Source organism: Camellia sinensis, chromosome 3 (assembly GCF_055761805.1).
Source record: "Camellia sinensis isolate YWXY chromosome 3, ASM5576180v1, whole genome shotgun sequence".
NCBI classification, from domain to species: Eukaryota; Viridiplantae; Streptophyta; class Magnoliopsida; order Ericales; family Theaceae; genus Camellia; species Camellia sinensis.
In genome coordinates this window covers 6,588,095-6,604,441 of record NC_138963.1, presented here as the reverse complement: position 1 = coordinate 6,604,441, position 16,347 = coordinate 6,588,095, and the positions used below count along the sequence as shown (strand labels likewise).

The window sequence follows — 16,347 nt, the reverse complement described above, 5'->3', positions numbered from 1 at the left end:
TCCTTTGGATTTTCTCACCAAGGCCTGATCCTCATCCTCATCATTTTCTTCGGATTCGGATTCGCCGACATCTTGATTTGGAGGTTGAAATGGAGGGAATGGCTGAGGAATGGCATCAGGTTTTCTTAATGGCGAGTCCTCTAGGACGTTAAGTTTCTTTAGAAGGGACATCCAACCAAGGGTAAAACCCTTGTTGCATGCCTTCTTCACTTGCTGTTCGTAAGCATCTGTGACGTCGGCCATGCCTTGGGCATATGCCTTTTCATCGGCAGCTTTTATTTCTGCCTCTTTAGTGGCCAAGGCTTCTTGAAGCTCCTTCTCAGCTTGGGCCATATTCTCCTCGGCCTCCTTTCTTTGGGATTCAGCCACTTTTCTGATAGCCCCAGTAGCCTCAGCCTTCTCTTCGGCCTCATTCTGAGCTTTAATTGCAGTCTCGGCTTGATCCTCCAACTTCTTTATTTTTTATTCAAGGCCCTTATTGATCTTTTAGAGAGAAGAGAACTCCTTCTTCATGTCGGCCAGCTTTTGCCGATTTTCAAAGGATTGAACAGAAAATGAGTGGGCATGCTGGATTGCCTGAAAGAACAAAAGGCAAAAATTAGCACAAAATTTTCTAAATACAAAACAGAAAGAAGAAAATTACCCAGAAGAAGACACTTACTTGAACAGAGCGTTGAAGCATCAACGCATAATTCTCGTACTCGCTCAACTCGGCGTTGCGGTCAAGGTCGCCGGGAAGGAGCAGAGCTGTGCTTAGGGCTACGCCGACATTGATGTCGTCGGCACTATCAGTAGCCAAGACTGGCTTGTCCTCTAGAGTAATTTTTTGGGACCAGGGGGCATCGCTCTTCTTGGATCCCGAAGTCGTAGCGGAAGAAGACCTCGGCTTTTTGAATTTTGGGGACTCTGTTGGCTGGGTTTCCGAGCGCCTCTTCCCAGTAGAGGGTTGAGGTTTGTCACTCTCAGCCAACCTTGATATAGGCAAAGCATCCTCAGACTCAGTCTGAGTAACTTTAGCCTTTGGTTGAGCCTTCTTAATTCTTTTTGGCTTAGGTGGAGGAAGGGTTTGTGCTGGTTGCTCATCAACAGATGATGGAATACTGGCTAGAAGATCTTTTGGAACTGGCTTAGGGCGACCCATCTCGACAGTAAGGACAAGTCGATGCCGACGTTTTCGCTCTAATATTGGAACCAGATATGGAGCTGAAGTGGGTGGCTGATCAATTGGATCAGATGTTGACCCCTGATCTGTCCGAGATGTGGATGCAGTCTATGGAGTAGTGGCAGAAGGTGGAGAGAGGCTTTTCTTCTTTCTCTTAGGGACGTCGAGCAAGGTTGACTTATAAGTTGGGATAAAATTGAGGAGCAGAGGCGCCTTTCTTTTGTGGATTGGCAAGGCTAGAAGTTTCTTCAAATCCTTGCTGGGAACAAAAGATTGACGAAAATTTTTCGGTGGCTGACGAACAGCTGCAAGAAGAACAAACGTCAGAAATAGACAAAGTATTTAAGACTTCGAAAGAAAAACAGGCAAAGCTGACTATTGGGCTCTTACCCTTGCCCTCTAAAACTGAACGAGGAAGAGGGTAGAGATGGATGTCCTCGTCTGGAGCAAACTCCCAATTTCCTGAGGTAATGAAATAGTCATCTCCAGCCCTCTTGTTGGAGTTTGGGAGGTCGGCTACAATTTTGAATTCTGTAGACCTCGGCTTAAGGTAATAAATGTAGCCTTTTTCTTTCAAATTAAGGGCACACATGGTATAGCAATACTGGATATCGGCTAGGGTAATCCTAACGTTTTCCTGTTTAGCTAAGGCAATAATGTCGTGGATCACTCGATAAGAGTTAATGGCCAGTTGCATGGGGTTCAACTTGTAGTAATAAAGAATCTCGCGAAAAAGGATGTTAAGTGGAAACCGGAGTCTACACTCGATAAAGGCAACCACAAGGAAGGGCATGGAGTTTTCTGTAGGCATGATGGAGTCATCATCCCCAGCCAACCTCAGATTGACATCGGTTGGGATTTCAAACTCTTGCCTAAAAAATTCCAGCTTAGAGGGGGTGTTTACCCGATGTTCCCACATACCCATGATGTCGGGATAACAAAGGGTATTGGGTTTCAATAAGAAGATGGTTCAAATAGGGTTATTGGGACCTCAGCAAAAAACCTAAGTTTTAGTTGATGAAGAAATTTGAAAGGGATGTTTCAGTTTTGCCCTAAAATGTGGGTTTACAAACAAATCCCAAACCTAAAACTATGGAGATGAAGATCAAAGGCACAGATCTGGAAAAGACACAAAAAACAGAAAACAAATACGAAGTTTCAGAATCAAGAACAGAGATGGACTATCAAGAACATGAAGAATATAAAGGGTTGAAGGCCAAGAACAGTGGCAAGGCGTGCAAGAATAAACTATGAACAGTACATGTATTCAAGGCATAAGCAAAAAGTGAAATCAACGCATTCAGATGTATGATTCACAAATTGATTATTTAAGCAAGGCAGTAGTAAACAAGAAATTCCAGAAAAGATCAAGAATTGGAATAAGAAGAAAGCAGTTGCTTACCAGAAAATATGAAGCCGGTATGAAGATTGCCGAAATCAGACGACAGTTACAGATGTAAAGAGGATGACGAAAGCTTCACAGGAAGGGAGAACGGAAGGCAGTTGCAGAGCTTGAAAACTGGAACAATGGCGTATCTAGGAACTAGAGAGAGAAAAAGCAAAGAGAAATCGAATGCAGAAGTGAAAAATGAAAACGGCGGCAAAAAGTAATCAATACGCCTAGAAGAATGTATGCATCAGACGGCGCACGTGAGGGAGAGACGGCTTGCAAGCACGTCATGAACACGGTCCAATGAGGTAAAGACACGTGAATGAAACGGTTGAGTAAATGATGCGTGACAGCTCATACACGTGAAAGACTTCACTGGAATTCTTGTTCTCTAAAAAGAACATGTCGGCCTGAAATGAATGATCTCGGCTGAGGAGTTCTTAAGCCGATATACAGAAGGAAGTACCGATATAGGTTCCATTACCTCATAATGCCGAGAAAATAGAACCTAGGGGGCAGTTGTAGGGATATATTTCTGAGTACCAACACGTGGCAAGGTGACACCGACGTGTCAACTGAGGTGCCACATGTCTTGGTCATTATCCCGAGGTTATTTCGGCGTTGCCGAGGTTATCTCCGAAGATATCGGAATCCGAGATAAACGGATAAGGGACAAGAGTCCTAGAATGAAGAGAAGACTTAGTCAAGATGAGGATAAAGCTCTTGGGGAGTTTATCTTTATCTCTTGAAGAGTTCAAAGTAAGTATTGAGATGGAATCCATAGAAGTCAGGCTTCTAGTGGGACTAGGATTGAGTTAACTATAAAAGAGAGGCACCCCCGTGGGTCTAAGGTATGCAATTTTATGCTTTAAGTAGGGAGTTTAGCACTTGATTATCTTTGAGAGATATACTGACTTGATCGTCGGAGTGCCCCCGGGTGGAAGAGCCACTGCCGGAGCCTTTTCTTTCTATTACAGGTTACAGAAGCCATCTATTCTGCCAGTGCTCTCTAATTGATTACTAACGGGCAGTGTGATCAGAAAATTACTCGCACACACACACACACACATATATATATATATATATATATATTAAAATATAAGATTTTATTAGATTTATTAATAAGATCTACTTTTAAAAAATCTTGTTTCAAAAATATTAAAAACACAAAATCTAAACCCACGATATACAACACTCGTATAATTGTAAGACCTACACTCTATTCATTTATAAACTTCCCATAAAGAAAATAAATTTGTTCACACACAACATACAAATTATGATTGATCCAAATATGTAGGCTTTATACGTAGAAGTTTAAGATTCCAATGAGGTCTTGTTTGAATTGGCTATTTTAATTGATGTTTTATAAAATGTTGTATAAAAAATAAAAAGGGTGATATAATAATTTATAATAATTTTTTGATTTTTTTATTACAATTATTATGCTGCCAAACCAAGATGATAGAGGTCGCGTTTGGTAGAACTGTAAGAAAGTGATTATAGATTATAACTTAACAGATTATAGATTATAGCTTTAAACATGAGTTATTAACTTGTTTGGTGCAGCTATGAGATTATGAATTTAATCAGGAGAGTAGTGTTTGGTTGAACAAGCTGTAAAATCGCTTTTTGCTATGTAATGTCCTTTTTGCCCTTTTTTTCTTTTTCTTCATTTTATTTTCTTTTCTTTTCTTTTTCTCTTCTTTATTTTTTATTTTTTCTTCTCTCAATTATTTTTTGTTCTCTTCTTTCCTTATTTCTTTTTTTTTTCTTTTCTTTTCGTCTCTTAATTTTTTTTCTTTTTCTTCATTTTATTTTATTTTCTTTAGTTTATAGTTTATTTTTTCAAATTAGAAGTGGTGCATGCATGGTGAGATTAAAATTTTGAAAAAAGCTGAAATACCAATTAAAATTTTCAAACTATATTCATTTTAGTTTATAAATACATAAATATTAATTGATATTTTTTTGATTTATTAAAAATTGTTACAAATACCAATTAATATTTTTTTAATTTATTATTACAAAATTGTTACAAAATATACCAATTTATTAATATTTTTTTAATTTAATTTATTATCAATTAATGGCTTAATTAGTATCAATTAATACTAAAATTATTAATTAGTATCAATTAATATAAAATTTATTTCATTAATGGCTTAAAATGCTTTTTATTTATTATTATTATTATTATTATTATTATTATTATTATTATTATTATTATATTAAAAAAATACTGAAAACCCTAGCCGCAGTTCCATCGGTAATCTAGCAAAGGCAGATGCTCCTGCAACCTCTTCTTCTCCTCTTATCCCTCGTCGCCGTTCCATTGTAGACACAGAACAACGCTGAAAAGAGAGAGAGAGAGAGAGAGCGCTCTGGTTCACCTAAAAAGGAGCTTTACCGAGATCACTTCTCCATTGATCACGATAGGGGACGACGACAAAGGCACAGCGGTGACGTGACGGTGCTATGGTTTGAGATCGCGACAGCGAAAGGTCTATCGTGACGGCATGGAAGGGTTTCAGATCGATTGCAGACACGAACATCGCCAAATTGTGAAAGAGAGCTAGTTCAAGAAATCGCCGCCGGAAATCGCCTCTCAAGCTTTCTCTCTCTAAAGAAGTGAACAGTGTTTGGTTGTGGGTTTATGTATTGGTTTTTTTTATAATAGTTGAAGTTGATGATGGGCATTTAAGTAATTTTGCCCTTCCCTTTCTAGCTTGTCGTTTAAGCTGAATCAGTTAAGCACCCCTACGGCAACTTCAAGAAAAAGTTTATTTTTGACTTACGAAAAGCAATAATCTGTATTATTAAGTTACACCAAACACAATAAAACAGCTTAAATTAAGTTAAAAGCTATAAAAAAAAAAAAAAAAAAAAAAACTCTACCAAACAGGCACAAAACCCACTTTTATACACTAAGCCTTGGTTTGGCTATCATTTTGGGGCTAAAAAAAGTACAAAAATGACAAAATAAGCTAAATAAGCTAATAAGACAAAATATCACATCTAACCCATAATCATTACACTTTTTTTATTACAAAAGTCAAAAAAATCAAAAAAATCCAAACCAAACGAGGCTAAAAAAGTTCCAACACAAAAAAGTTGGATATATTAGCCAATGCCAAACAAAGCTTAAGTACTCGTTTGATATGTGGGTTTGGGTGAGGTTGGGACTATTTTAGCCACAAAAAGATAAAATGGGTTTTTTAACCCAATAGGCCTCGTTTGGAAACAGGCTAATTTAGTAACTTTTTGGCTATTTGGCTAAAATATGAGCTAAAAAAAACTAGTATGTTTTGGATGATTTTTTGGCTTTTTATAAAAAGATGTGCAAAAAGTAGAGAGAAAAGAGAATCTTTGACTTTTTAGTATAAGTTGTTGACTTTTTGACTTTTTTAGTAACTTTTTGACTTTTTGGCTAAATAGGCCGCTTCCCAAACGATGCCTAAATGTCATATCCAAACTATAATCATTTTATTTTTTTCTCTCAAAAAAGTTAATAAAGCCAAAAAGTCCATCCCAAACGAGGCTTTTTAGCCTTAGACTAAAATAGTCAAAAAATATAAAAAATATAAAAAACCAACCTACATCCCAAACCAACCTTAAGCAAAATATATGTATTATTCACATATTTCATACTTTTTAGGGTAAATTACACTAACCTCCCCTAAGATTTTTGATAAATACAGGGACCTCCCCTGTGGTATGAATAATTACACAAACCTCCCCTACTTTAAGTAACATTGTCAAGATTCTCATTCTGTCAAATTGGCACAAACGACGTTACTAAAGGTCTCGTTTGACAACATCACTTTTTAGCCTAAATATTAAAAAGTCACTAAAAAAATCAAAAAGTCAACAACCTATACCAAAAAGTCAAAATTTTTCTTTTCTCTCTACTTTTTGCACATCTTTTCGTAAAAAAATCAAAAAGTCATCCCAAATATACTAGTTTTTTTACATCATATTTCAGCCAAAAAGTCAAAAAGCTACTAAAAAAATATGTTCTCAAACGAGGCCTAATTGACCTTATTACCCTTGCTTTGGAGAATGAAAAGACGATAATATCCTTTGTACCCTAAATCCCTAATTCACTAACTATTCTGATTTCGATCGACTTTGTGGGAGAAAGAAGAGAGAGATATAGACAAAATCTTTGAAGAAGATAGATCGATGTGGACAAATGACGAAGAAGCTTGAGATTTTGGTTCGATTATTGTTACCAGCGCAAAATGTAAAAGAGATTGATCGGTGAGAAGTTGTTTTTAGGATTTCTAGGTAAGATTTCAGTTCTTTTATACTTCATCCCCATTTGTTTTCTAGAGTAACAGGTCACTCCAGACTATTAGTGATGAACAGTGAGCCTAGCTCATGTTTGTTTTGGTTTTGGAACTCTAGATTTGTAGTCCCTCTTTCGAATTTGTACGCCTTGACGAAAGGATGAGCAATCTGGGCTAGGAGATGTTGGGTGACCGATAGTCTGTAGAGACGTCCAACCGGACATCCGGCCGATCAACTGGCCAAGTGTAATTTCTTTTCTTTTTTTTAAAATGTTGGGCATTCTTTTGTCTTCTTTTTGTTATGATTTTTGATTTTTTGCAATTATGATTATATTGTATGAACTTTATTTATGTATGTTATGAAATTGGGGATTTGGTTTTGTTAATTTACTGTAAAAAAAATAGTTTTCTTCTTAATTTTCTTAGAAATAATGTTTGAAGGATTTTTTTTTTTAATTCTTTTGTTATGCAATTATGATTGTATAACCTTTTATTCTTATTTTTATGTCTTCTACTTAAGAATTTTGTTACATTTGGATGAATAATTGTTGAATGGAGTTGTCTTTTGTAATTAATTGTTACTCATTATGATCGCAGTATTGCTATATTCCCTTATTTTGATTTAATCATCAACTATAAAGGCAAAGTGGGCAAAGCATGTGATGTAGACCCAAATATATATTGCCATATTGATGCCTTGAAAGATGTAACTACATCAGTCCTCTCTCACATTGCTTATGGTGAAGCAATAGCTATCACATTATATTGCTACATTAATTGTTGTTTTGCTCCCACAATAGCATATCTTAATTACCCATCTTCCATTACTTGATGATGATATATTCATATGATCCTACATTTCATGAAATGTGAGAGTTATAAGGCATTTTTAGAACATATATTGCATTATTTGTAACCAATTCTAAACCGTTGTTGTGCTTTATTTGTGGACTGGTTGGACTGTGATTGTGCTTTAGTCTAGACTGTGCTGTAAGCAATTCAGGACTGTGGCTGTACATTATTTGTGTTGGACTTGGTTTTGATTTCATTTTTTTAATGGGAATGGTTGGTTATACTTAATGTCAATTTTTTTTTTTTTTAAATACTGAAAGTGAATGGTAACATACCTGTATTATTCTTGGTTGTAGAGCTCTGTCTTATGCCTCTTTTTTTCAGTTCTGGCTACTTTTTTAATTTTTCTCTTGGCTTGAACTTTCTAATTTGTGTGCACTGTGAATATGTGTGTTGTGCTTGATATGTATAGTTGAGTTCAATGGCCCTGAAGGCATTATTGGTATTTTTGAATTTATCTTAGATGACATCAATAGGTTCTATTACTTGTATTAACAGAGGTTAAAAAATGAAAAAATCTTAACAATATCAATTAAAATAAAAATAAAAATAATGTAATTATTATTCAAATCACAGAAAAATTTTCTATATTTATCAGAAGCAAAGTGAGTGTAATTTACCTACTTATTATCAATTTTTGTGTTCTCAAACATACGCTCGACTTTAATGCCAAACTTTTCTATGGTTGTGGACCCCACCCCTACCCTACAAAAGTCTCTGCCTACTTCTCTTCCAAACTCATTCTACACTGGAGAGGGGGAGAGAGAAAGAGCTATCTTCACCATTTGCTCTCTTAATAGATCACAGAGAGAGAGAGAGAGAGAGATAGCGAGAGAGAGAGAGAGAGAGTTTGTGATGGGTAACCACAGGTTCAGGCTATCAGACATGATACCAAATGCCTGGTTTTACAAACTCAAGGACATGGGCAGTAGAACCAGAAATCGAAACATCAATCACCCCAGAATGAAAAAACAGCCAATCACATCATTATCAACAACATCATCATCCTCATCATCATCAATCACCACTACTACTGCTTCAAATCCACCACAACACCAATCCAAACCAATCCAACCCCACCTCCTCCTCTCTCACCAAAGAAAATCCTACTACTACTCTAGAGACCTCACTCCTTCCCCACAATCCCCCCTTCACCCCCCAAAATCCCCCCCAGAAACCATTTTCCCTGAATTGCCTAGAAAATCATCCAAACAGAGTGGTTCCACCAGAAACAGAGCCTCCATTGTTAAGCCAGCTCTTAAGCTTGTCACCTCCTCTGTCTCCTCTGTTTCTACTAAGCCCGATTCAACCTCCGAGGAGTACCCAAATTCTCCACTAGACAGCTCATCCGACCCTGAATCTCTCTTCCCTGAATTTGGCTCTGACCATAGCTCTGTTCGCTGCAGATTCGAAGATGATATCGTTATCGACATCATTGACTCAAAATTTGATGTGTTTGATTCAGTTTCCAAGCTTCAACTCCCTCCAATCGTAACAAAAAAAACCATTAACGATTCAATACAGGAAATCGAGAAGAAGAAGATTATTAATTCCAATGAACTCACAAAACAGAGGACTAGCCCTGTTCGGAGACTCTCTGCGAGCTCTCCGGGGCTGAGACTCCGAACCAATTCTCCTAGAATTGCAAACAAGAAGATTCAGGCTCATGCTCGGAAGAGCGTGTCATCGAGCACGAGCTCCGGTGGCGGCGGCGGAAGGAGGAGCAGCAGCCTGTCGGAGAGTTTTGCTGTGGTGAAGTCGTCGGCCGATCCACAGAGAGATTTTAAGGAATCAATGGTGGAGATGATTTTGCAAAACAACATAAGGGCATCAAAGGACTTGGAAGATCTTCTTACTTGCTATCTGCAATTGAATTCAGATGAATATCATGAACTCATTATCAAGGTGTTCAAGCAAATCTGGTTTGATCTTGCCAATGTTAAAGGTTGAAGTAATCTATCTTTTCAAGATTCTTAAAGAACTCAACTTTATATCTATATATCTATATATGTGTACGTATCACCTTCTTTTAGGTTTAAGTTTCTTCTTATAGTGTTTTTCTGAGGAAAGCTTTTTAAGTTTCTCTTGGTGGATCAACTGGGGATTAGTAGTAAACCTTGTATATATTTTTAGATTTATAATTAAAATGCAGTTTTATTTGTCTTTATCTTTATTTAGTTGTTTATATGCTGGAATGGGGAAAAAAACAGGTTGGGCATATTTAGCAAGCATTAAATTGATGCATATTTCTTCAGATTCCTTTAAAAGAATGAAAATATGGATATATGCATTTTAATGCATGAAAGCCATGAAATAGAAGACTTAAGGTGGGGTTAAAAGGAAAAAGTAAACAATAAACAGTAAAATGATAACCTTTGGGGAGATGGATTTTATTCATGGAAAAGAACCAAAGATCCTTTACTCATAAATTTCTCAGTCTTTCTTTCTCTACTTCCGCATAATTAAAACACAAAATGAGCCACTGGAAGTATAATGATAGACTGCAATTTATTATGAATATGAACTCCTCTATAACTGAATTTAATCTTAGCCTTCTATTGCATTGCATTTGCTGTGAGTCATTTTATAATTTGTTATGTGTTTTTAGCGTTGTTGTTCTTTCCCTTCCTAAACATTCATGACCATTTTTGTCATGATAGAATCTTAGAACACGCCAAGTTTCAGACATAATTTAATAATTGTTAGTGTTTTGGATTAGGAAGACAAAAATTTAAAGACTAATTAAGAATTGTTTGCCCTACAAAAAGTTGTATGCACATTAAAATATAATAGAAAGTATACCAAAAAAATTAATGTGTAGCATAAATTTCTTTTTTTCTTTTTTTTTTTTATGGTGTACAACGGCCGAAGCCAATGTGTAGCATAAATTCATTTTAACTATAGTTTCCACTGCACTCAAAATATCTATATCATATTTTGATTTTTCTATATATTTTTCCATGCTCTGTTATAGAAACAAATTATCCACCCCTCATTAATGAAGTGGTTTTTCTTTCAACAATACTACAAACAAAAACAAATTACATGATGAAACACAAGCACACAAATGTGTGTCTCGTTCTGTGATTTATTTGTGTTTAGTATTATTTTTTTGGGGACAATTACAATGCACTGATTTTTCCAAAAATTAATTATTAATTAATGGAAGAACTTATTTTGTACTTTAATTTATGCAAAGTTCCTCATTAATTTAAAAATATTTTTATATATCTAGTCTGCAATATTTCTTCCTTTTTTTTTTCTTCCTATAGAGGACGAAAAATGCGGCAGACCCTAGTAAAACCGACTCCCAGTGACCCCAGTACCATGTGGCCCTGGGTGATTGGAAGGAAAAGAAAAAAAAAAAAAATTATTTTTGCCTACTGAGGTTACTGGGGGTCCTAGCACCACCAAATGGACACATAAATTTTGGGTATATGAAAATATGGGAACTCACAGACCACAATTGGTAATAATGACTGAAACTCTCAACTACATATATGCAAATAGAGCAAGGATCCTCTAGAGTGATTTTTCCCTAAAGTTTTCTAAAGTGCTACAGTGTATGGTTGAGATTTACTGGCAAGTCACATCAATTTTTCTGATGTGACTTGCCAGTAAATTTCAACCACACAATATAGCACTTTAAGAAACTTTAGAAAAATTTCACTCTAGAGAATCCTTGGTGATGCAAATATGTACAAAGAGACCCACCTCTACACGTACAAGTGACAGTTTCTTGTATCATCAGTATTCAGTTTCTACCTTCAAAAGAAAGAAAGATACCCCTTTTAAAGGCTAGATTTGAGTTTTTTTTTTTTTTTTTTTTGATCTTTCTTTGATTCTTCACAAACAGAGGTCTCTATCTCACGGCACTATATTCAGCTTTAAGTCCACCACTCATTCCCACCTGAACAAACCAAAAAAGTGAGAAACCCACAAAGAGATGAACAGTGAAAAAAGCTGTGAAAAAGATTCAAAAAAAATTGAATTGAATTCATGAGAATTAAGATTTTATTTTTTGTGTGTATTGTGTTTGCAAATCGTAAAAAGCTTGTTGTGGGTTTAAAAAAGAAGCTTTAATATTTTCTCATTTACTGTCTAAAGTTGTTGTGGAGTTGGTTTTCAAAAGCAAAAGTTGCTTCGATTGTTACAAAAGTTGTATGCATTTTCAAACCTTCTGTACTGTTCGTGTAACAGTAAACTATTCATAGTTTTAATAATTAGACTTAAGGGTTGTTTGGAATTAATTAAATAAGGGTATTTTCTATCTTTTCATGAAAAGATATGGAGAAAAATAAAAAAATGATGTGATGAAAAAAAAGATAAAAAGATAGATTAGTTGGGACTTTTCAAACTTGGCCTTAATTTTTATCAAGTGTTATTAAAAATAAGTCTTAATAAAATTGTCATTAAAAATATTTTTTTTTGATAATTTTTTACATATCTCGCTAAAAATTAACAATTATTATTTTTTTTATGATTTTTATGAATTGTCACTAAAATTTACAATTGGTGACGTTTTGTTGTGATGAATTTTTTAAACTGTCATTGAAAATTAAAAGTTAGTGACTTTTTTGTGATGATTTTTTTAAACTATTGCTAAAATTTATAATTAGTGATATTTTTTTGACACAATTTTCAAACTATCGCTGAAAATTATCAATTATTGACTTTTTTTAATAGTATTTGATAAAAAATATCACTAATTATCATAAAATTTTATTAGATAATAAATTCACCTATTATGACCTATACGTAAGTCTTCCTATTTATTGTCTGGTAGAAGATGATGTTGTGGTTTAATGCAGATGGGCTTCTAGTTTAGATTAGGGGTGGTTTTGTGAATTTCCTTTTTTTTTAGTAGTTTTTTTTTTTTAATTTCAAAAAGTTGATGCATTTAGTAATTGTTAAAATGGGAAAAAATTTATGGGCATTTAAATTTTTTTTTTCTATTTGTGAGAATTTATCATAATACCCCTTATAGTATTAGCCTTTGTTAATATAATAACAGAAGGGATTCAATGAGACTTCTCAAAGTATGGAGGATAAAATCGTCTTTCAACAATTTTGTTGAGATATCCCAAATGAGTTGCTATAGCGATAAAGAGTATGCTATACAAATAAATAAATTTTATATGTGACACCAACCTAACACTTTATTGAAATGGGTCTTATTTCAAAATTCTAATTTTTTTCTCTATTATATGACACGTTACTTAATAAGAAAATTTTGTTTGTTTGTATAACATTTTTCTTTGATAAAAATATTTGAAAAAAAGATCCCATTTAATTTTGATAAAAATATGTGGAAACAAATCCCATTTAATTTTCAAAAATGCTTATATACTAAATCTAAGTATCAAATTTTAATGGATATTACATTGCGTGTCTTATACCAATTAAATGATAATATTTACGAGTATATATCACCAAAATAAAATAAAAATATATATCCAATGAAGCTTGAGAACATAAATTCACTGTGGTAAAATACTAAAAAGGTCATGTATTAAAAAAGTCAAAAAGTTACTATCCTATTTAAGTCATATCATCTTATTTAAGTCACATCACCTCTCTACCACATCACTTCAAACCCAATCCAAACTCAATCCATATTTTATAAAAATTCAAAAAATATACTTATTTAGAACATTTCAAACCATCCCTTAACCTCTTGGTAGGCTGGGCTACCCTAAATTTTCGTCAATGATTTCGAAAAAATAAGCAGTGAGAGTGGAGAGGGTGTCCTCTCTTTCTCAGACAAACATGGCTCATGCATGATGATGATATACTTTGCCATCTGCCTAACAAAATAGGAAATTGAATTCTTTACTTGATTGAATAGTACAATATTGCTACACACAACCACTTCAATTTATCTGTAAAATATGCTGTACTATCAAAGGGTTGGTTTGTTTAAAAACGATAATTGGTGAAAAGTGAAATAGTAAATAGTAAAGTGAATAAAAAAATGAAAAATAAAATATATTTTTTCATATATATTTGTTTAGGATGAAAATAAGAGAAATAAATTTAGAATTTTAATTATAAATAATTATTTTTACGATTCAATTTAAAATTTGCTAGGTTTTCCTGTGCTTTGTCTCTGTTTTGTTTCAATTTTATATTCACTTTTTCAAAACAATTTTGGAAAAATAGATATTAGTTTAGAAAAAATAAACACTAAAAAATATTTGGACAAATTACCAACACCCCCTCGAGATTTGATTAAAATATGAATTTGTCCCTGAGGTTTGAGAAATTACATCTTGCCCCCTAAGGTTTATATTTGCATAACAAATTACCCCCTCATTTCTTATACAAATATAAATCTCAATGGGCAATTTATAATTTTTTAAATCTCAAAAGAGGAATCCGTGTTTTAGTTAAACCTCGAGGGGGTGTTGGTAATTTGTCCAAAATATTTTTGTTCTCCAAAAATATAAAATCGTATGAGAATGATGAGTGCTTTTTATTTACTATTTTTTCACTAGGGCAAGTTTGGCAATAGGCTATTTTAGCCAATAAAATTACTACCAAAAAGTCAACTATTCTCTTTAATTTTTTAAACATCTTTTTATAATAAAAAAAAACTAAAAATTCAACTAAAATAACTAGTTTTCAAAACAATCCTAAATTAGGCCTTGTTTAGGAAAATGTTATTTTATTAATTTTTTGGCTTTTTAGCTATAAAATATGAAGTAAAAAAACTAGTATGTTTGAAATGAATTTTTAGTTTTTTACGAAAAGATGTGCAAAAAGTAAAAAGAATTTGGCTTTTTAATATAAATTATACGTTTTTTAATTTTTTTAGAAACTTTTTGACTTTTAAGCTAAAATATTAACATGCCAAATGGGGCCTTAGTTTTTAATTTTTTGTCAAAAAATTTTGAAAAATAAATTGTGAAAATAAACTAAATATTTCCATGTAAATATAAATTGTACAAAAAATAAAAAATAAAAAATAAAAAAAATAACTTTCCTATAACTTTTACAACTTTTCATGCTAAACAAAAAAAAATTCTCCTAACCAAACACACTCAAAGGACATGTATAATATATCAAAGGCTATAGTGTAAAAGATAAGTCTACGAATGATCTGCATCAATTAATCATCGTGGTAGGTTATGTTCATGTGATATTTTTTTACTATAACGATTGTGAAATGTAATGAAATATGGGTTATATTGTTGGGTGTTTGAAAACATATATATATTTGTAATTGGTAAAAGTGTAGTGTCACTTAGTGCCTGTAGAGGGTCAGAAATTAAACCTCAAACTAAGTATAGGTCTAAGTACTAAAGTCGCCCCAAAGAGGCAACCATGAATGAAAAATGAGCATAGGCTAAAGCCCAAGGGAAATGGGCCAATAGTGGGCCGAAGCAGGTTCGACCCACTAGGGCTCCAAATAGACTCCACGAAAAAAAATACCCAAGTCAAGTTGCAGAGGCAGCACCTGTAGCGGTGAAGTTGCGGAGGGAACATATGTAGCAGGAAAGTTGCTAAGGCACTTTGCCTCAGCGCTGCTATTTCTAATATCTTTGGTCTCGCCACCATCTGAAGTTGCCAAGGGAAAGAAAGGCCGACGCAACTAAGTTGCAGAGGTAACACTTGCGACGGCCAAGTTGTAGAGGCACTTTGTCTCAGCACCGCCATTCCAAGTAATGTCGGTACCACAACCATCTAGAGTTGCTAATGAAAGGAGAAAACCAAAGCAATTAAGTTGCAGAGACAATACTTGCAGCGCCCAAGTTGCGGAGGCATTATGTCGACGCTGCCATCTCTCATATTCTCAGTTTTTCCGTTTGGACTCGCTGCGGGAAATGGTTAACGCAACAACTACGACCACAGCAACTAAGTTACGGAGGGAATATCCTACCAAGGTGATAGCAATCTTTGAGAGAGGCTTCCCTCTACAAGTAGAGGCTAATGCTTGGCACCCATAGCAGGCCCCAAGGCATTACTAGCCTAGGGCTGATAGCAGGCCCCACAGTTTATTAACTTGAAACTGATAGCAGGTCCCAAGACTTACTGGTTAGAGCTGACAGCAAGCCTAGAAATACCAGTTTACCGCGACAACCCTGCGAAGATGGAAGTAGGGTAGCCCGAACATGAGGGACTCTCTTTCCATTACCCGAGTCATTGACCTGTCTTAGTCGCACATGCATGACTAAAGAAGCCCCCTTGGGCTTGGTACTAAGGCACAGTATGGCTGATAACAGACTTGGCTGTGGCCTTCGCCCTAGGAAGCTGGGGAGTTTGTGGTTAGGTGGCTAAGGGTGGAGGCTTCGCTAAGATGAACACAAACATAGTCGATAGTAGGCTAATGGAGTCCTGATAATGCATGTATTAGCCAACTAGAACTGAGAAAGCAAGTGCAGCGGCAAGGTTCACTGCTGCAAGTGCACTTGCTGAGGTTTAAGCTGAGAGGGCAAGTGCAAAGGCAAACACTCCCGTCACAACTGCACTTGCTGATGCTCAAAAAGGTAGTTGCGGAGGCAAACAGATAGTACACAGTACATGCAGAAGAACATGTGGCATCTTCAGCCTAGTGGCTCAAGACAGAATATTCCATGTGATCCTCTAGGATACATGTCTTCTCTCTATTTGGCCACTTGGTGTCCTCTTAGTGCTAAGGAAAAGCCTAT

General features: G+C 34.8%; 1 protein-coding gene across 1 annotated transcript; it reads left to right on the top strand.

The window, feature by feature from the left end:
* Nucleotides 1-8,308: 8,308 nt before the first annotated feature.
* Nucleotides 8,309-9,863, top strand: LOC114299983 (transcription repressor OFP1). The gene has a single exon (XM_082918984.1). It carries the CDS (start codon nt 8,363-8,365, stop codon nt 9,644-9,646), a length of 1,284 nt encoding a protein of 427 aa, XP_082775110.1. The 5' UTR covers nt 8,309-8,362; the 3' UTR covers nt 9,647-9,863.
* Nucleotides 9,864-16,347: the final 6,484 nt, after the last annotated feature.

Coding starts and splice junctions, on each gene's coding strand:
- LOC114299983 (XM_082918984.1), top strand. CDS start 8,363: ATGCCAAACTTTTCTATGGTTGTGGACCCCACCCCTACCCTACAAAAG.